The following is a 15,438-nucleotide window of genomic DNA, read 5'->3' as shown; positions in this document are numbered from 1 at the left end:
TAATCTGAGTGTCTGGTTCCGATATATTCCATTATTTGTAACAGAATGTCAGGGTTTTGGAACACATGCAAATGAATGGTGTATGAAAACCTTATATTATGCAGAAACTATTTGCAAGAACTCTTTAAAAAAAAAAAAAAAAAAACCCGAATACGTTTGAAAACGTATTTGAAATCTGATATTAGTGATAAAAATTACTTTATGTGAGATCTACTGTATCAATTTTTATAGAGGCATTTCTGGTATAAAGAATAATATGTTTGTAACACATTGCTCATTCTTTATCGATCACATTATTCCCCTATCCCCAAGTCCCACCATTCTTCTGGGTGTTTGTTTTGTTAAATTGTAGAAAAAGCACCCTGAATCTACAGGACTAATACTGAAACATGGACAGATGACTTTAGGATTATTCCGAATACTGCATCACATGCACTCATTTACCACCAGAAGCTGTAGATGGTGTCATATCCCTATAATGGTTAGCGTTAAGCTGACTTGGTTTTAGGATGGCATTTATATGATATGTTTACAGTGCTCACAGCTTAATATAACCGGTGTATACGTTTGTTTCCCATACAGAACTGACGCATGGCTTCTTTTTTGGCAGGTGATCACGTTTGATGAGAGAGGAGTGAGTGGCCATTCCAATCACATCTCTTTGTGTAGCACCATAAGGTAGAGTACTTCTTATGATAAGCAACCCTTCAGCTGGAAATCATGTACATTCATTTATAATGTAAATATAGAGCCCGAGAGGCAGAACAGCAAGTTTTATGGTATCATGACATAGTTGAAATTCGTTTTCTATGGACCTCGGTTTTAACACTTCGCAGAAAATAAAGATGGGACAATCTGCTGGTATTTCATAAAATACTCAATCAGTAATATCTCAGACCTTGATACTTATACCTTGAGTGACACTAACTACATCTGGCTCAGAAAACCAAAGCAATGAGGACCTACTACCTGCCAGTTATGGTTAGCCAAAAAAAGCTAAAATCATAAATTTTATTATTTTCAATTAAAAAAATTTCCAAAGGTGGGAACAGTCCTTTTTAAAGTCCCCTGTCGAAGCTAAGATATATCTTAGCGAAACGTACGTTGAGTGTTATTTTCTTTTGCTTGTATAATTTGTTTTGCTGCTGCCCTATTGGGGGGTATGCTATTTTAGGATAATTTATGATTTTAGTTTCCTTTTTTATTATTAATTTCAGGGTTTAAGTTCCCAATTATTGATCCTACCTCCGATATTCTGGTGTATAGGTTTGGTGTTAGCTGTGTGGTAGCTATGGTTAGTGACGCAATGTGGCCTGTTTGGTCAGCTGTGTACTTAATTAGTCAAAAATTGTAAATATTATTGAATCACATCTTCAATACAATAAGGAGACATTTTCTGAAAACAGGCCAATCATGTTGAATATTCATTAGCGATATTAATTCTATGGCCAAGCCACTGGATCCGGTCTTTTGTGAGCTGTGGATCCAGCCTTTTGTGAGCTGAACCAGGACAAAATATCTTAAGATTGATTTGACTCTTTGCCATTAGGAGATATATTAAATATTTTTTGTATTAGGAGCCTTAAATGGGGTGCAAATGAGTCTTCCCGTTGTGTTCCCAGCTTTAGCAGTCTGTATGCTCAGATATCCATCCTGGGGAATAGGTTCACAGCTATCCACATAATCATGGAGTTTGTGTCTGAGGTGACCAGGAGTTTTGCGTGAATGGAAAACGGTAGATGTGGTGTTAGAATTTTAAAGAAAAACATACACCAGGTCAATTAAAGATATTTTTTGTTTCACAAGTTCATTTTTAACATTAACAAGTTGTTGAACCCCAAGACTGTACTGAAGTCCTGCACTATTTCTTTTTCACTGAATTCGGTGTGTATAGAGTACTTCACGGCCGTTAACACCTTGGAATGATATATGCTTCTTGGCATTAGAATAAATTGGCACCGTTTGTTACAACCGCCTTACAACAAACCGACTATAGGCACAGAACCACCTTTTTTTCTCATCGCACTCCGTCCCAAAGCTGAATGCCTGGAAGTTTGTGCATGGCTGTACCATATTCTGGCATTGTCTGCCCGCTTACAACTCAACAAAGCAAAGCTTGACACTCATGTTCTCTCTGTTCACTCATAACCACTTCATCTTTCTTTCTCCTTATACTTGGAAAGTTTTCCTCTAAGTATTAAAGTATCATTTAAATGTTTTTCAACACCCTTGCACCCCCTCCCATTTACTCTTAGGTGTGATGGCACATAACATATACTTCTGTTTCCAGACAGTCTCCCCGGTGTTTCTGCCTAGCAGTTATATACCAGAGATTGGCCGCTTGGCACGTACAGCTGTGGAAACCAAGACCCAAGGCCAAGGCATTTCTATTATGCTCTGTCAAACATACACTTAAATTTAATTGCCATTAATTAATTCAGCAAATAGGAGCGACAAATTTCTTTGTAAACTTACTACCAAGTTCTATTTTTTCTGTAAATTGAATGGCGCTGCAATAAATATCGTCGCTGGGAGAACCGGCATTGGTTCAAGTCTGGCTCATGAATGGTAGAGGGGTGCGAGCCAGAGAGGAGCCAACTCAAACTCCTTGTCTTGCTAGGTGTTTTGGCTTCAAAAGGTGTTTTCTGCCTTCATTACTAGACCAATGCAGCTCTCCCTAACTCCAGAACTCGCCTAGTTCGAGCAATTTCTATGAGGAAAACAATCCTAAAGCACATCGTCATACTTGGTGTGTACAGAACCTTGGGTTTGGCGTTAGAGCTGTCAATATACAGCTCGACAATATTGCCAGCAGCTCCACCATTACTTTTAATCTGCTTTCTTATGCTTTGTTAAATAACAGCCTTTAGTCCCCTGAACTTAGTCATGCTTAGATAAACGTGACTAAGGTCTGGGTATCAAAATATCACAATTTAATACAGCAGCATAAGGAAAACTGTGCTGCCTCGGTTTGTTTTTGTACTTTGTTGAATAGTTAAATCAGTTGCATTCTTACCAGAAGCTACCTGTGATGGACATTTACACCTGTGGTCAAGTAACACTAGACAGCTGGTTTTGAATATGTTATGTTCTTTATACATGGCCTCTTTATGCACCCTGTATCTGTTACTCTGAGATAAGTAATAAAATGAGTAAATCATTAACCTGATGTTAGCTTTGTAAACATGAGTTATGAAACAGTATCTCTGGTAATTCTTGAGTCTCCTGACTACCAGGAATATCTAGCGGTAATAAAATTTGCTTTTGCTGGTTCCTTGTGACCGGCGTCAGCAGATATGATGACGTTAGTGTTTTCAAGGATTTTAGTACATTAACAAGATCATTTTGTTTGCTTTCTTTTGACTCGTATTTTGTGTATATTTTTTTTTAAGCTACTTCACCTCTTCTCCCAACACTTGAAAACAAAGTCATTGCATGCATTACTTATTCTCCCTATTACCTTGCAGATTCAAAATTGACCCTTTGATGACTTTGCTTGGGGGTCTTGTTGGCTCTTTTTGACCATTCACTATTCCATCGTGCTGTTTCACGTGAAGCATAAACAGAAGGGCTGCCTAAGACGGTTTTATCTTTCAAGAAATCTCACTGCATAAAATCTGCATTAATATGGCCCCAAACTCGCTAGAGAAACGCGCCAGAGTTAGCTCCTCAGAAAGCACGGCTAACTGGGCGACTTGATGTGTTTCCTGTAACTTCAGTTTAGTGAATAGGTAGAAACGTAATGAACATTTTAACATTCTAAAGGATGGCAGCACTGGGAAGACCATGAGCCCTGGCTAGCAAGGCTCTGCGTATTCTTATAAAACTAAACACTGCTGTCTCATTATACTCTCTTTACATACATTTTTAGTTAGCTAGTATAAATTATGTGTTTAGTTACAAAATGTAATCTTGTAACTTTATTCATCAGTCATTGCGAAATAACGCATATCATTAATGCCTTGTCCTAATATTATAATATATTCTAATACTAAAGAACAGAGAGATCTTGGTAGAATACTCAGGGATCACTGTCCTTTTTGTAAACTTTTTTTGCTGTGCATATAGATAAAGAGTAACATGGGTGATGTGACCTGAAAACACAGATCTGTAAAATACAATAGGCAGGAGAAGGACAGGTTGAGGATGTGCCGCCTCTGACGTGTGTCAAGCAACCTACATCAGCACACACATAGTCAAGGACCTTTTGTTCCCAATAAAACACAATGCTGGATCCTGATAGCGGGTCACCTGTGCTTTAAACGGAAGTGGTTGTTTTGTCAGACCTGATTTAAAGTAGCAGCATTGAGAAAAGTTCCCCAGGGCCCTGCAAATCCTCCCTTTCATGCTGTTCTCCTGGCCTTTCAAATGTGTTTAGAAAACGCTGTAAGTGCTGACCCCCCATGATGATGAATGCAGCACTGCTGGTTTCTATGGTAACAGTTATATAAAAGGCCACACATTAACCCATCAGCAGATGGTATCATGGATACTGTTGCAGCTGGTTTTTCTTCAGTCTCTGATGCCACCCTTTCAGCGCGTGTTTAAAGAGATGGGATCCATCTGTGCATGTTGTTAAACTGCAACCATCACAATACTCACCAGAGGCTGGCTAAAGGCGATAGGTGTTGTTAATTTTAACTCCTCTCCCAGATGCCTGTGCTGAAAGCAGGAAGCATCTGTATATATACATCTTGCTTGCACATGCTCAGTGGTAACCCCATTCTAGTAATGGGGAGTATTGTTAGCCAATCACATGTATGCGATATCAACACTAATAATTTCCCAGCATACATCCAGTTAATGGTTGAAGTTTATTTGGCATTCTATAAATCCCCTATAATACGAGAAACTCCTCATGTGGGCTATTTGGATACAGTCCCTCTACACCTACGGCCACCTGTGGTAGGGGATGGACTGCGACACTGTCATGCCTTCTCTCCGCTGGTTTTGTTTAGTTTGAATATTCCTTCTTGGCATAGTTGTAAATTTTGTGTTTCTTTCACCATGTTGTGTAAACACAGAAATTCAATGTTTTAAAATACTGCACCCAAAACTAAACTCGGCGCCATGTAATTAAATGCTGCTCTACTGACGTCCACAATGAAGACAGCAAAACTACAAACTAAGCAGTTCTAAATAACCTGGAGTTTGGACATATATTTCTCAAGCCAATGATACAATAACACCAACCTTAATCATGGAGTGTTTTGGGTTTCTCCTGCTGTTTGTACAGATTTCTGCACGGCACTCTTAACACTTATATCCCCAGGAGGCTACAGTGATTGAAATTAAAGACAACATGCTATAGGTTTGATAAATTCCTTTAGTAGTACATGCTGTCCAAAATTGCTGGCAGCCTAAGTGGGATGTGGCTAGAAGTTGGGCTTGGGGCAAAGCATTGAGTTTGCATCCATCTCCCAGCCTGTTGAAGAGGAGAGCTGTTATATGATGTCATTGCTGCGCTCTGCTTAAAGCCGAGCATGCCTGTATACAGTTACATACATCATTTACACCATTCTGTATATAGCACTGTGAGGCTCTCAGCAGCCCATATATCTAACTTGCATATCCGTTAATATGTCAGCTACAGTATTACTGCATGATGCACGTCTACCTTGGTGAGCTTCTCCTGTAGTAAGAGCTGAGTGGGCCCTGCATTATGTATACTTACTGTATAGCGAGGTCAGTGAACTTCCCATTTAGTGAATAGTGACAGCCGCATATCCTGTCTAACACGATACATGCATGAAACCAATCTCCTCAATAATAATGGAGCATGTACTCTTTGTCACTGGCTGTGTCTGGTCATTGTGTAGTTACACACATAACGTTCTCTGTCCTGCTCTTGTTCATCTCCACAGGCTTTTATCCTTTTCCAGAAGACTCCCAAAAGGTAGGAGTGTTATGGAGAATACATATACAATGTATGTAGAATAAAATAGGTAATAATTGATTCATATTAAGTATTGAAGTCCAATTAAAAAGCAAAGCATTGGTTACTATATTATAGCAAATAGAATAGAATATAAAGTGGGAAGAGAGGAAATTGGCCGGTTATGGAGAAGTTTCTTTTGACTTAGAGCTCCATCTTTTGGATAGTTTTAGGCTGCAGACATTTTTCTAGTTTCTGAGTATATATTTGTGTGGATCCATAGCTTCTGAAGAAGAATTTAAATTTAATTAATTGAATTGTTTCACCATTCTTTCGTTTAAAGGATCAATTCTCTATTTCTTATGTTAACTGCCTCAGCCTCCCTTTCTCTTTATTTCTAATGTTATTTAGATATTTTTGGTGATCCTGTTTCTCCATTAAGAATATTTTGTGCCTTTTACTGGTAATGATCAGTAGCTCACATGTTGTGTTTCTTTTTCCAGGGTGTTCTGTTCTTGTTCTGGAGACTGTGAATGTTTTTAGGAAGTACCTTTCTGTCCTAGATCTGCCCATCAGCTGGTTCTGCCCTCAGGATGTCCTCTTTGTATTGTCAGGGGAACAGTACAAAAAAGCTAAGGTAGGTCAGTATTCTTATGACAAGCAGTCTAACAGAGTCTTTCCAAAACAATATTTCACAGGACCCCTGTTCCTGTATGTTAACCCTGGATGGGTAAAATAAGATGGGGTTGCATCAGTTGTTACAATATGTGGCCAGAGAGAGCATTAAAAATGGCATTCAATTGCACCAAGGTTTCTCCCCATATGTTGAGCTACATCAAAAGATTATATTAATATTCACCAGGCAAAGCTATGAAACAGCAACAATAAAATCTAGATGTAAAATTTTGATGTAAAGGTGATGATACCCACGCTTGAAAACCAGCAGCAACCGGTGAATAACCAGGTTTGTTTGGCTCAGTGAAGGGCATACCACAGAGGGCAAACGGACCTTGAGATCATAACACCCTTTCAGATGCATTTAACATTGCTCACTTCAATAATAAAATATTTTCAACTAATAATAATCATCTTGTTGGCCTTTTTTTTTTTTAGGAGGCCATGAAACGCCACCAAAGTCAACTTCTCTGGTTCCGACATGTTTACATACAGTTATCACGATACATGATGATTAACTCCCTGAGTTTCCTCCTTTGTAAGACTGAAGATCCTGCACTAAAAGACAGATAAGCACATTGAACATGTTTAACTGCATGGAATGTGATCAAAACATCATAGGCTTCATCTCATGTTGCTGGCTGGACAGCAATCTCAGCGTAATAAAGCAGAGGTTTAATATTTGCTCTCTCTGGGACCGTTGGCACAAGGTAGTGCACCTTAAAAAGCTGCTGTATAGTAAGGTCAGTCTTGGTCGATATTCCTCAGCTGATGTTTCAAAAACATTGTTGGAACAAATTGCTTTCGTAAATTAATAAAACTATAATTTTATTTTAGACACTGTTTAACGGAGCATTTACCTTGTGTCATAGGATTTTGTTCACCAAATCCTGGGCTAGGCAACTAAAAAAAATAGTTCAAAAAATAAACAAAATGATATCATATATTTAAAGCTCACTAATTTTCTGAATGTATATTTGTGTCAAGTTAATTGACTTCTGCTGCACCCAACAACTTCTGGTTCACGTTTTATTCTGGCTTTGATATAACGACGGGACACATGTCTGATACAGACTGATGTAGGTTAAAAGAAATGTTACCTTTCTATCCCAGCTATTGCACAATAAATGATCATACCTCACCTTGATTATTGTGTACAGTTCTGGAGACCCCCATCTCCAGAAGGATATTGACACATTGGAGAGTTTAAAGAAGTGCTACAAAAATGGATGCAGGATAACAATTATTAGGAAAGACTAAGGGATCTCAATACTTATGGCTTGGAGAAAAGAAGAGAGAATGGAGCTGTAATAGAAACATTTAAATGCTTAAAGGAGGAGAAGTGTCAGAACAAGAGGGCATAGATATAATGTAAGGAAGTTTTACATTACTGAGAGACTAGTAGATAAATGAAACAGTCTCCCAGAATAACTGGTGAGAATTTAAACATGCATGAGATAGACATAAAGCTATCCTCAAAATAGAACCAGACCAAGGACTGATAGGAGTTTGAGTCATGAAAAATTGGCAGACTGGATGGGCCAAATGGTTCAACTGTTTTTTTTTATCTCTATATGGCTAAGAGATGAAGACAGGGAGATAAAACCTGATATCTTTTCAGCCTGGCGCAGCACAATGTACAGGGGGATTTTGCCTTTTGCAAAGTGTCATCCTATGATTGTTTAATGAATGGGGCTCTTTAAAAGAAAGAGAGCTTTGTTGCTCAACTCTTCAATATTACATTCAGTATCTGATGGCCCCATTGACTGCTCCTCAATTTACTATTATACAGCGTATACGAGTGTTCATAATTTGTTGCGGTCACAAAAGTTTTTGACATTATTCAGTAGATTAGATATTTATATTTACTTGTTGTCATTTTCTCAAGTGGAATGGTGCACATCCCAAATCCAGCCCTAGTTTTTTGTATTAGAAGAGAAAGCCACAAAAATAGAAATAGAAACTCTTCATGGGAAATAGGGGCAAACTTACTGGCTAGAAGAATGGAGAATTGAGTTATTGTGTAGTTCATTTAATTTGATAATAGATTTGGGAAAAGACAAAGCTTATAAAGGATCTGGCACTGATAGATGGACCATGAATTGGTTGAATAGACCTACAGGAGATGATCGACCTACAGCCATAGAGACCCAAGCTTTAAGGAGCACCTTCTTTTCCTGGTTATATTACATGTTACATGGTTATATTACATACACTGAACTCAAACTCAATAATCCAAGTAACCATACAACACAATATGTTGTTAGTAAGTCTATAGAAAAAAAAGATTTATTTCACTAAATTTTAAGAAGATAGGCCACATTGCGAAGGATGTATAAAATTAGCTGTTGGACGGAGATCCACGTAAGAAGAACATTCAATCTCAGGACTGCGACATGCTACGGATGGTCTTGTGTTCTTTCATTGCCTTCTCCCACTCCTTCCCATTGATCTGCTCCACATGGACACTGCGCACAGTCCCTTCATCTAGGCAGTGTGGGGCTATTCCTAAACATGCCACAAGAGGGAAAATATAAATTTGGGGAGATCACATGCAAATGGAATATTTCCAAAACCAAGTAAACTTATTTAAAATATCCAACTGAGTTATACAAGTTATTCATAAATCTGAACTCTATAATGTTATGTGTGGCTAAATGGCATAACAAAGTGGGTGATCTGAATAAGCATAAAAATAACTATGGTCCTTTCAATATCTGATCTGAGATCTGATCAGTTCCATATCATCTCTTATGGTTTAGTGGCTGGTTCCACCTGTCCTGAAGACATGTTACAGTTTGTTAAAGGTGCTCTTCCACCTACTCTGATGAAATAATTTATCATGTGAAATGTCTCATATTGTTCCAGAAACACTTAATTATTCAGGAATTGATAGGTTAAAAAAAAACACATCTTCTTAATTTTTTTTTTTTGTATGTTTTATAATGTATCTGTATACCATAGCCGTCTGGGTTAGAACGAGGTCTGTAGAAGCTCTGCACACCACAGAATTTGCAGAACATATGCTGAGCTTTTTTAGTGTTGAAGTTGTATGTGGTCAGGCTCTCTGCACCCTAGAAGCACAGAAGAGAATATAAAACAACATGATACACACAATAGAGGCATTGTTTTCAATTGTAGCAAGGCATAACAAAATGTATGTAATTTGTGGTGGTAATTATGGCTGGGGACCAGGGTAGATCACATTGCCAGAGACAGTAGTATTGATAACAGTTACAGGAGGAAAATGGACATTATATAACAATACATAAATCTTTACCAGCTCTGTGTGGTTCCAGTCCCTGCATATTCCCTGAGCGCTGTTACCATTGAAGACAGCAGCACAATTACCGTATTTGCTCAATTATGAGACGACCCTGATTATAATATGACCCCCCCCCCACAATTTGAATATTTAGGGGGGAAAAAAAACCTGAATATAAGACTATCCTATAGGAAAAAAGTTTTACTAGTAAATACTAATTAAACATAAGAGCCAGTAATTTTCAAGTCGGATTGTTTTGGAATCACCTTTTCAAAGGTGTCACTATATAGGACGACATCACACCGTGTGCAAGCTGAATTGTATGGACAAATTCACTATTATTCAACTGCAGAGAGTAATCAGCAGAAAACAATTTAGGAAGACAACAGCATATAGACACACGCACAAATTCCTAATACTGACCATTCATTCTACATATACATATATCAAATATCAATCTTATTGCTTCAGCAAACCAAGACATTTTAGACAATGCTGTTATAGCTGCAAAGGGTGGGGGGGTCAACTAAATATTAATCTTTATGTACCGTATTGGCTCGAATATAGGGCGCACTTTTTTCCCCCACTTTAAGTCTTTAAAGTGGGGGTGCGGCCTATATTCGGGGTCTTGCGCCCGACGCCCGGGACATGCAGCGGGGTTAGGATACAGATCCCCCGCAGTGGTGCAGGGGACCTGCAGCCTACTCTCCGATACGCTCAGACAGCCTACCCCGCCAGCACTTTCCACGGGGGGGGGGGGGTGCCGGCACGGGAGGTTGTCTAAGCGCATCATGCGGACGGTCACCGGCTGCGGAGGGTGTTTACCCGCATCGCCGCAGCCGGTGACCGTCCGCACAATGCGTTTTACCTCTCCCCCCAAGACTTACCAGAGCAGACTCCCGGGTGTCTTGCGGGGCCGGCGGGGGACATCTACGCAATACGCGTATACAACTTCCGCAAGACCCGGGAGTCTGCTCTGGTAAGTGCTTTTTTAAAGAAAAAAACTTTCTTTAAAAAAGCACCAAACTTTTAGGGTGCGGCCTATATACGGGGGCGGCCTATATCCGAGCCAATACGGTATTTAGAATGCAATGTCATAACATTCCCTGTTTTTGTAACGGTCAGGTGTCCCAATACTTTTGTCCATATAGTGTGTATATATACATAAAATATAGGTATAAGCAGGGCCCCCGAGCTCTGTAACTATGAAATCTCACTTTCTGATATCATTGTGCCAGAGAAGGAGCTTTAGCTACAGGGTACAATAAAAGCTGCACACGACACCTACAGGACGGAAAAACATATCTCCATTCCAAAGCCATTAGCTATACTGTACTGCACATTTTCAGCCATGGTCAACATTTGTACAGTTATCACATGCTTTGTCCAGGCCATATGATGTTCAACAAAACTTTGGATCTTATACATGTTGTGTGTGTTTGTAACTTTATATCAAAGGTACTGATAACCGGCCTCTTACCTTCACTAACTTGAAACGTGACTCAGGGACAATGAAATGTCGGTTTTGTTTCTTTACACAAATACTGCAACTGTACAAACAATGACAGAGAGTTAACTACATGAGGAGCATCATCTTGTAAATTTATATAAAGAGAAAGCATTCAGCAATACAACCAAAGCTAGCCACTGGCATCATGTACAGTTATTGATGAGATTGTTAAAGGGCAAGCAAACAATTATAGCCCACAATATCTCAGGAACCAAGTAAGAGTCAAGGTGGTGCTGTAATTGGCTGAGCATAATCAGGTGTGTGTTTTCAAATTAAAGCTCCTTAAAAACATTTACACAAAAACATTGCTTGGTGAGTGAAACACGTAAGATTAGTCAAGGTCAGGGTTTAATCAGTCATTAGTAAGTGTGATGTACAGTCTGCCCAACTGATGTCAAAGGTCCCTGGAGGCGTTGATACATCCTCACTGGATGTATCTTTGGTAATGGAGCAAAGATATGTATTACAGATGTGTACACAGGTTTCACTTTTCTTTTGTAGGCAGGGGAAGGTGCCATTTATTATACTTATGTACAGGGAACTCTGATCAACTCTACATCAGTTGATATAGTGGGTTGTTTGTTGGATAGTAACGAAGGTTGTCAGCCTTGGTATTTAATAAAATATATTAATATGTTAATTACTTTATGACAATTGGAAATGGCACATAAAATAGCATTAGTCCTTGGAGTTCAACAAGGTTTTTGATCACTACTAGAAATGATCGTTTTTTTACTTTTGCAAATTCATTGTGCCTCACCTAGCAGATGTGCTTTGGGCCCCTATATCAATGAGTAAGGTCACCAGCAAGACGGAAAGATGCCAGGCTTCCCCCTTTCATCAAGCAGTCTCCTGATCCATTTTTTTTGTCATCAAGATTATTACACATGCTGATATGTACAGCACTATAAATGTGACACAATCAGTCTAGATTCATGTAACATACATATAAATTGCGAGAATTTCCGTAACTCACTTGCAGTCAAAGACATGTAAATCAGCAGATGCCCAGACCTCGAAGCGCACAGCTCCGCAGTGACAGCCTCCACTGTGCTTCACAAGCCCTTTGTATTCACTGAGGACACAGAGACAGTTTAATGGGACACAGATTTACAAAGTACTTTACATGCAAAGTAAATTCACAAAAGAGACTTAAAAAGAGATATCTAACTGGACAGTCAGATTTCAGCGGCTACTCTGTTATATGAACACAGAAAAGCCATTAACCGCATGTAAAAATCACAGTCATGTTTAGGATTCGTGATCAGAGATAGGGGTTCGGACACAGGAAAAAGACATTTAAAAGGTAGACATTCACTGATAGAAGGACCAGAGACTAATGTCTAGATTTGTTTGATTCCAAAGCAGAGTCCAGTAAAAAGTTCCACAAGCCAGCACTCCATAGGCTAACACATACAAAATTATGTGAAATGCTCCCTGTAAAAGCTAACTGCTCTTAACCATCCAGGAAAGGGTAGCTGCAACACAGCCATGTTGATCCTTTTTAGCACCATGGTTACCTCACCATAGTAACCACATTTTGAAGCAGTTCTAGCGTTCAGCCATGGATTTCAATGATACAGTAACTCCCTATACAAATGTTTCTTGCGGTTGTTACATGTATCCCAATTCTCTTTGCCATTCAGCCTGGGAAGATGGATTCTGCTTCACAGTATTATGAAAAGCACACATTTTAACCCTCTCCATAGACGAGTAGTTTCTAGATTGGAAGCTTGTGAGCAGAACCCTCTTTATCTAATGTGTCAGGTAATCAGTTCTAGTCTTGTCATATCCCTTGAATATATTGTAAGAAGCACTGCGTAAATTGTTGGCGTTATATAAAGAACAGATAATAATACTAGAATATGAGATTTTAATAAAAAATCTGCGTGACAACCTTTCCCTCCTGACAAAACCATAGAAGCCATATTGGGAGCGGAAGGTGAGTTAAGTAGAAATGAAACATCTTATTTTATTATGTGTTATTCAAAGGCTAGATAAATCCCCTTCCAAGATTTGGCTCTTCATAATGTATTGTCAAGTCAATGCGATGAACAGAATATTGTGACCACGGGCTAGTTAAGGATCTATTTTGCCACATGCAGCTCCCCCCAAAAAAGCCCTTTCAGAAATGCCTAGCATTAAAAGGAAAAAGTTACAAATCTAAAATTCAATTTTCATTAATACTTTTCTTGTTGTCTTCAAATAGGAGATGTCCACCAGGGTTGGTCCTTCATAACACCTTTGAGAATTTATGATATCAATTCACTCAATTCACCTAAGGCTCCGGGTATCATAACGACAATAAGGCTTCTACCGTTTCATACTCCCATGATGAGGTTTTTATAGTCTTTATAGTTCTAAGAGGGGATTGGGAAGCAACCCATTAATTAATTCATTATATTGTATTTCTGCATTCACATGCTAATATTACACCATATGCCATAACCTTTACTTAGAATATGACATACCAATAGTTATTTACAATACAGGTTTCTGCTTGTGACATACCAGGGTATTATTTTCCCTACTTTACCTAAAATTGATGGCATTATTTACATTATACCGCAACATAAATAGGGATATGCATCATAAAGAGATGAATGGTGTGTTCAGCACACCTTGCGTTATTTTGTAACTAGCACCTTGTTATGGTAAAGCTCTGTGAACCATGGTGGTGATTTATACCCAAAGTAACTGAAGATACGAGGGATAATAATGCTTACTCTTACTATAAGCTATAAACAGGGGCAGAGTTACCTTTTACAAAAACAATGCAACATTTTAAAGGCCCTCAGTAACCAGCTACACTGTATTGTGCAAGCAATAGGCCCATCTTTAATGTGAATGGCAGGACAAGCCAATGCCTGTGGGCCCTGACTCAGGTTCACCATGTCTACCCATTTCCTCTTCTCACCAACCTTTCTCCTCCCTCCGTATTAAGACACTTTTTACTCCATGTCTCCTTGTTCCTCTATTATTTGACGGTAGGGTTCTCTGAGTTCAAGGGTATTAACACATCTGCTGTCCCATGAATATAGCGACATGGCCTGTGATACATGCAGCAAGCAGGGCACACAGGGGAGTATGAGCACCTGAACCTTCATATGAAGATGTTGTGGCTCCCTTTTAGAAAGAGCCAAATTGCAAATAGCATGTATTAATGGCCAGACAAAGAACCCACTCAAGGCTTTCTTACTGAGTGTTAGTAACCAGTAACAAGTATTCCTGGTGTGGACCATAGCCCCATATATATTGGATTGGCCAAGGTCCTGGGCGGTTGTGTATCTCTTTTACGTTTCTTCTGGTTTTAATGAAAGTGTTCATGAAGAAGCTTTTTTTTAAATATCATTGGGCAGATGGATGCATGTTTTATGCCTCTCAGCCTCGCAGTCTGTCCATATCTTTAGCATCACATACATCTTACAATCTCATTTGCTAGTTGTATTGATATGTAAACTCTGGCAGTGATCTGGTGGTGTTCTGACAGTGCTGAGCATAATAGGAGTTAGACTTTCCCTATCCATGACACCAAAACAAGATGTGGTCAGAGAGGCACGTGTCCTAATCTGCACAATTTAACTGCCTTGAAATCAGCTTTAACTGCTGACTGTCTGCCAACCATATGGCTTTGGATGATACGGGTATGAGCAGCAGTCCCAGCCTTTCAGTTGGGATTCGGCCACACAGCTGCTCTCCAGATACCCAATCTGCCCTTTGTCTCCTGGCTGCCCTGCACTCGCTATACTCACAACGAATCCAGCAGAAGTTTGGCTGCTTCCTCGCAAGTCAGGTTCTGCTGCTTGACAAAGTTGACCCAGCGCTGTCTCTGTCCCCCCAGGTCCAGCAGCGAAGGCTGTTCTTCCTCCTCCTTGGCGTCCGTCTCCACCTGTGTCTTGACAGCAGCCTTCTTGCTTTTGCCCTTCTTAGAGCTGAGAGCCTGCACTGCAGCCTTGGGGATGTCTCCCGGCCCCCCGGCCCCTGCTGCAGTCCTGGTGCTTCTCTCCGTGACTCCCCCTTTTGCAGTAGGTTTTTTCGCTTTCACCATCTTGCAAGGTTTTTTTTCTGCCTTTATACCCCGAGGGGTCACCTCAGTATTTAAATGCACAGCTT

At 39.5% G+C, this 15,438-nt stretch overlaps 2 protein-coding genes across 2 annotated transcripts in view; one reads left to right on the top strand and one right to left on the bottom strand.

Moving 5' to 3' along the window:
* LOC149286068 (N-acetylglucosaminyl-phosphatidylinositol de-N-acetylase-like) overlaps positions 1-7,123 on the top strand; it is a 55,997-nt gene extending 48,874 nt beyond the window's left edge. The window contains exons 7-10 of the mRNA XM_089494408.1: positions 611-678; positions 5,865-5,896; positions 6,379-6,512; positions 6,989-7,123. Coding sequence (XP_089350534.1) covers positions 611-678; positions 5,865-5,896; positions 6,379-6,512; positions 6,989-7,123 — 369 coding nt within the window. The remainder of the gene's footprint in view (positions 1-610; positions 679-5,864; positions 5,897-6,378; positions 6,513-6,988) is intronic.
* Positions 7,124-8,933: 1,810 nt separating this feature from the next.
* On the bottom strand, positions 8,934-15,373 carry LOC149286067 (centromere protein V-like). The gene is made up of 5 exons (XM_089494491.1): positions 15,078-15,373; positions 12,302-12,400; positions 11,296-11,365; positions 9,510-9,624; positions 8,934-9,058 (listed from the first exon to the last, which is right to left on the bottom strand). Exons 1-5 carry the CDS (start codon positions 15,371-15,373, stop codon positions 8,934-8,936), a joined length of 705 nt encoding a protein of 234 aa, XP_089350617.1.
* Between the last annotated feature and the right edge of the window lie 65 nt (positions 15,374-15,438).

Source organism: Sceloporus occidentalis, unplaced genomic scaffold (genome assembly GCF_023333645.1).
Source record: "Sceloporus occidentalis isolate IW3139 unplaced genomic scaffold, rSceOcc1.0.p SCAF_72, whole genome shotgun sequence".
Taxonomy (NCBI): Eukaryota; Metazoa; Chordata; class Lepidosauria; order Squamata; family Phrynosomatidae; genus Sceloporus; species Sceloporus occidentalis.
This window is presented reverse-complemented; position numbering and strand designations above follow the sequence as displayed.

Coding starts and splice junctions, on each gene's coding strand:
- LOC149286067 (XM_089494491.1), bottom strand. CDS start 15,373: ATGGTGAAAGCGAAAAAACCTACTGCAAAAGGGGGAGTCACGGAGAGA. Junction 12,401..15,077: donor AAACTTCTGCTGGATTCGTT/GTGAGTATAGCG, acceptor CTGTGTCCTCAG/TGAATACAAAGGGCTTGTGA. Junction 9,059..9,509: donor TTCTAACCCAGACGGCTATG/GTATACAGATAC, acceptor TGGCATGTTTAG/GAATAGCCCCACACTGCCTA.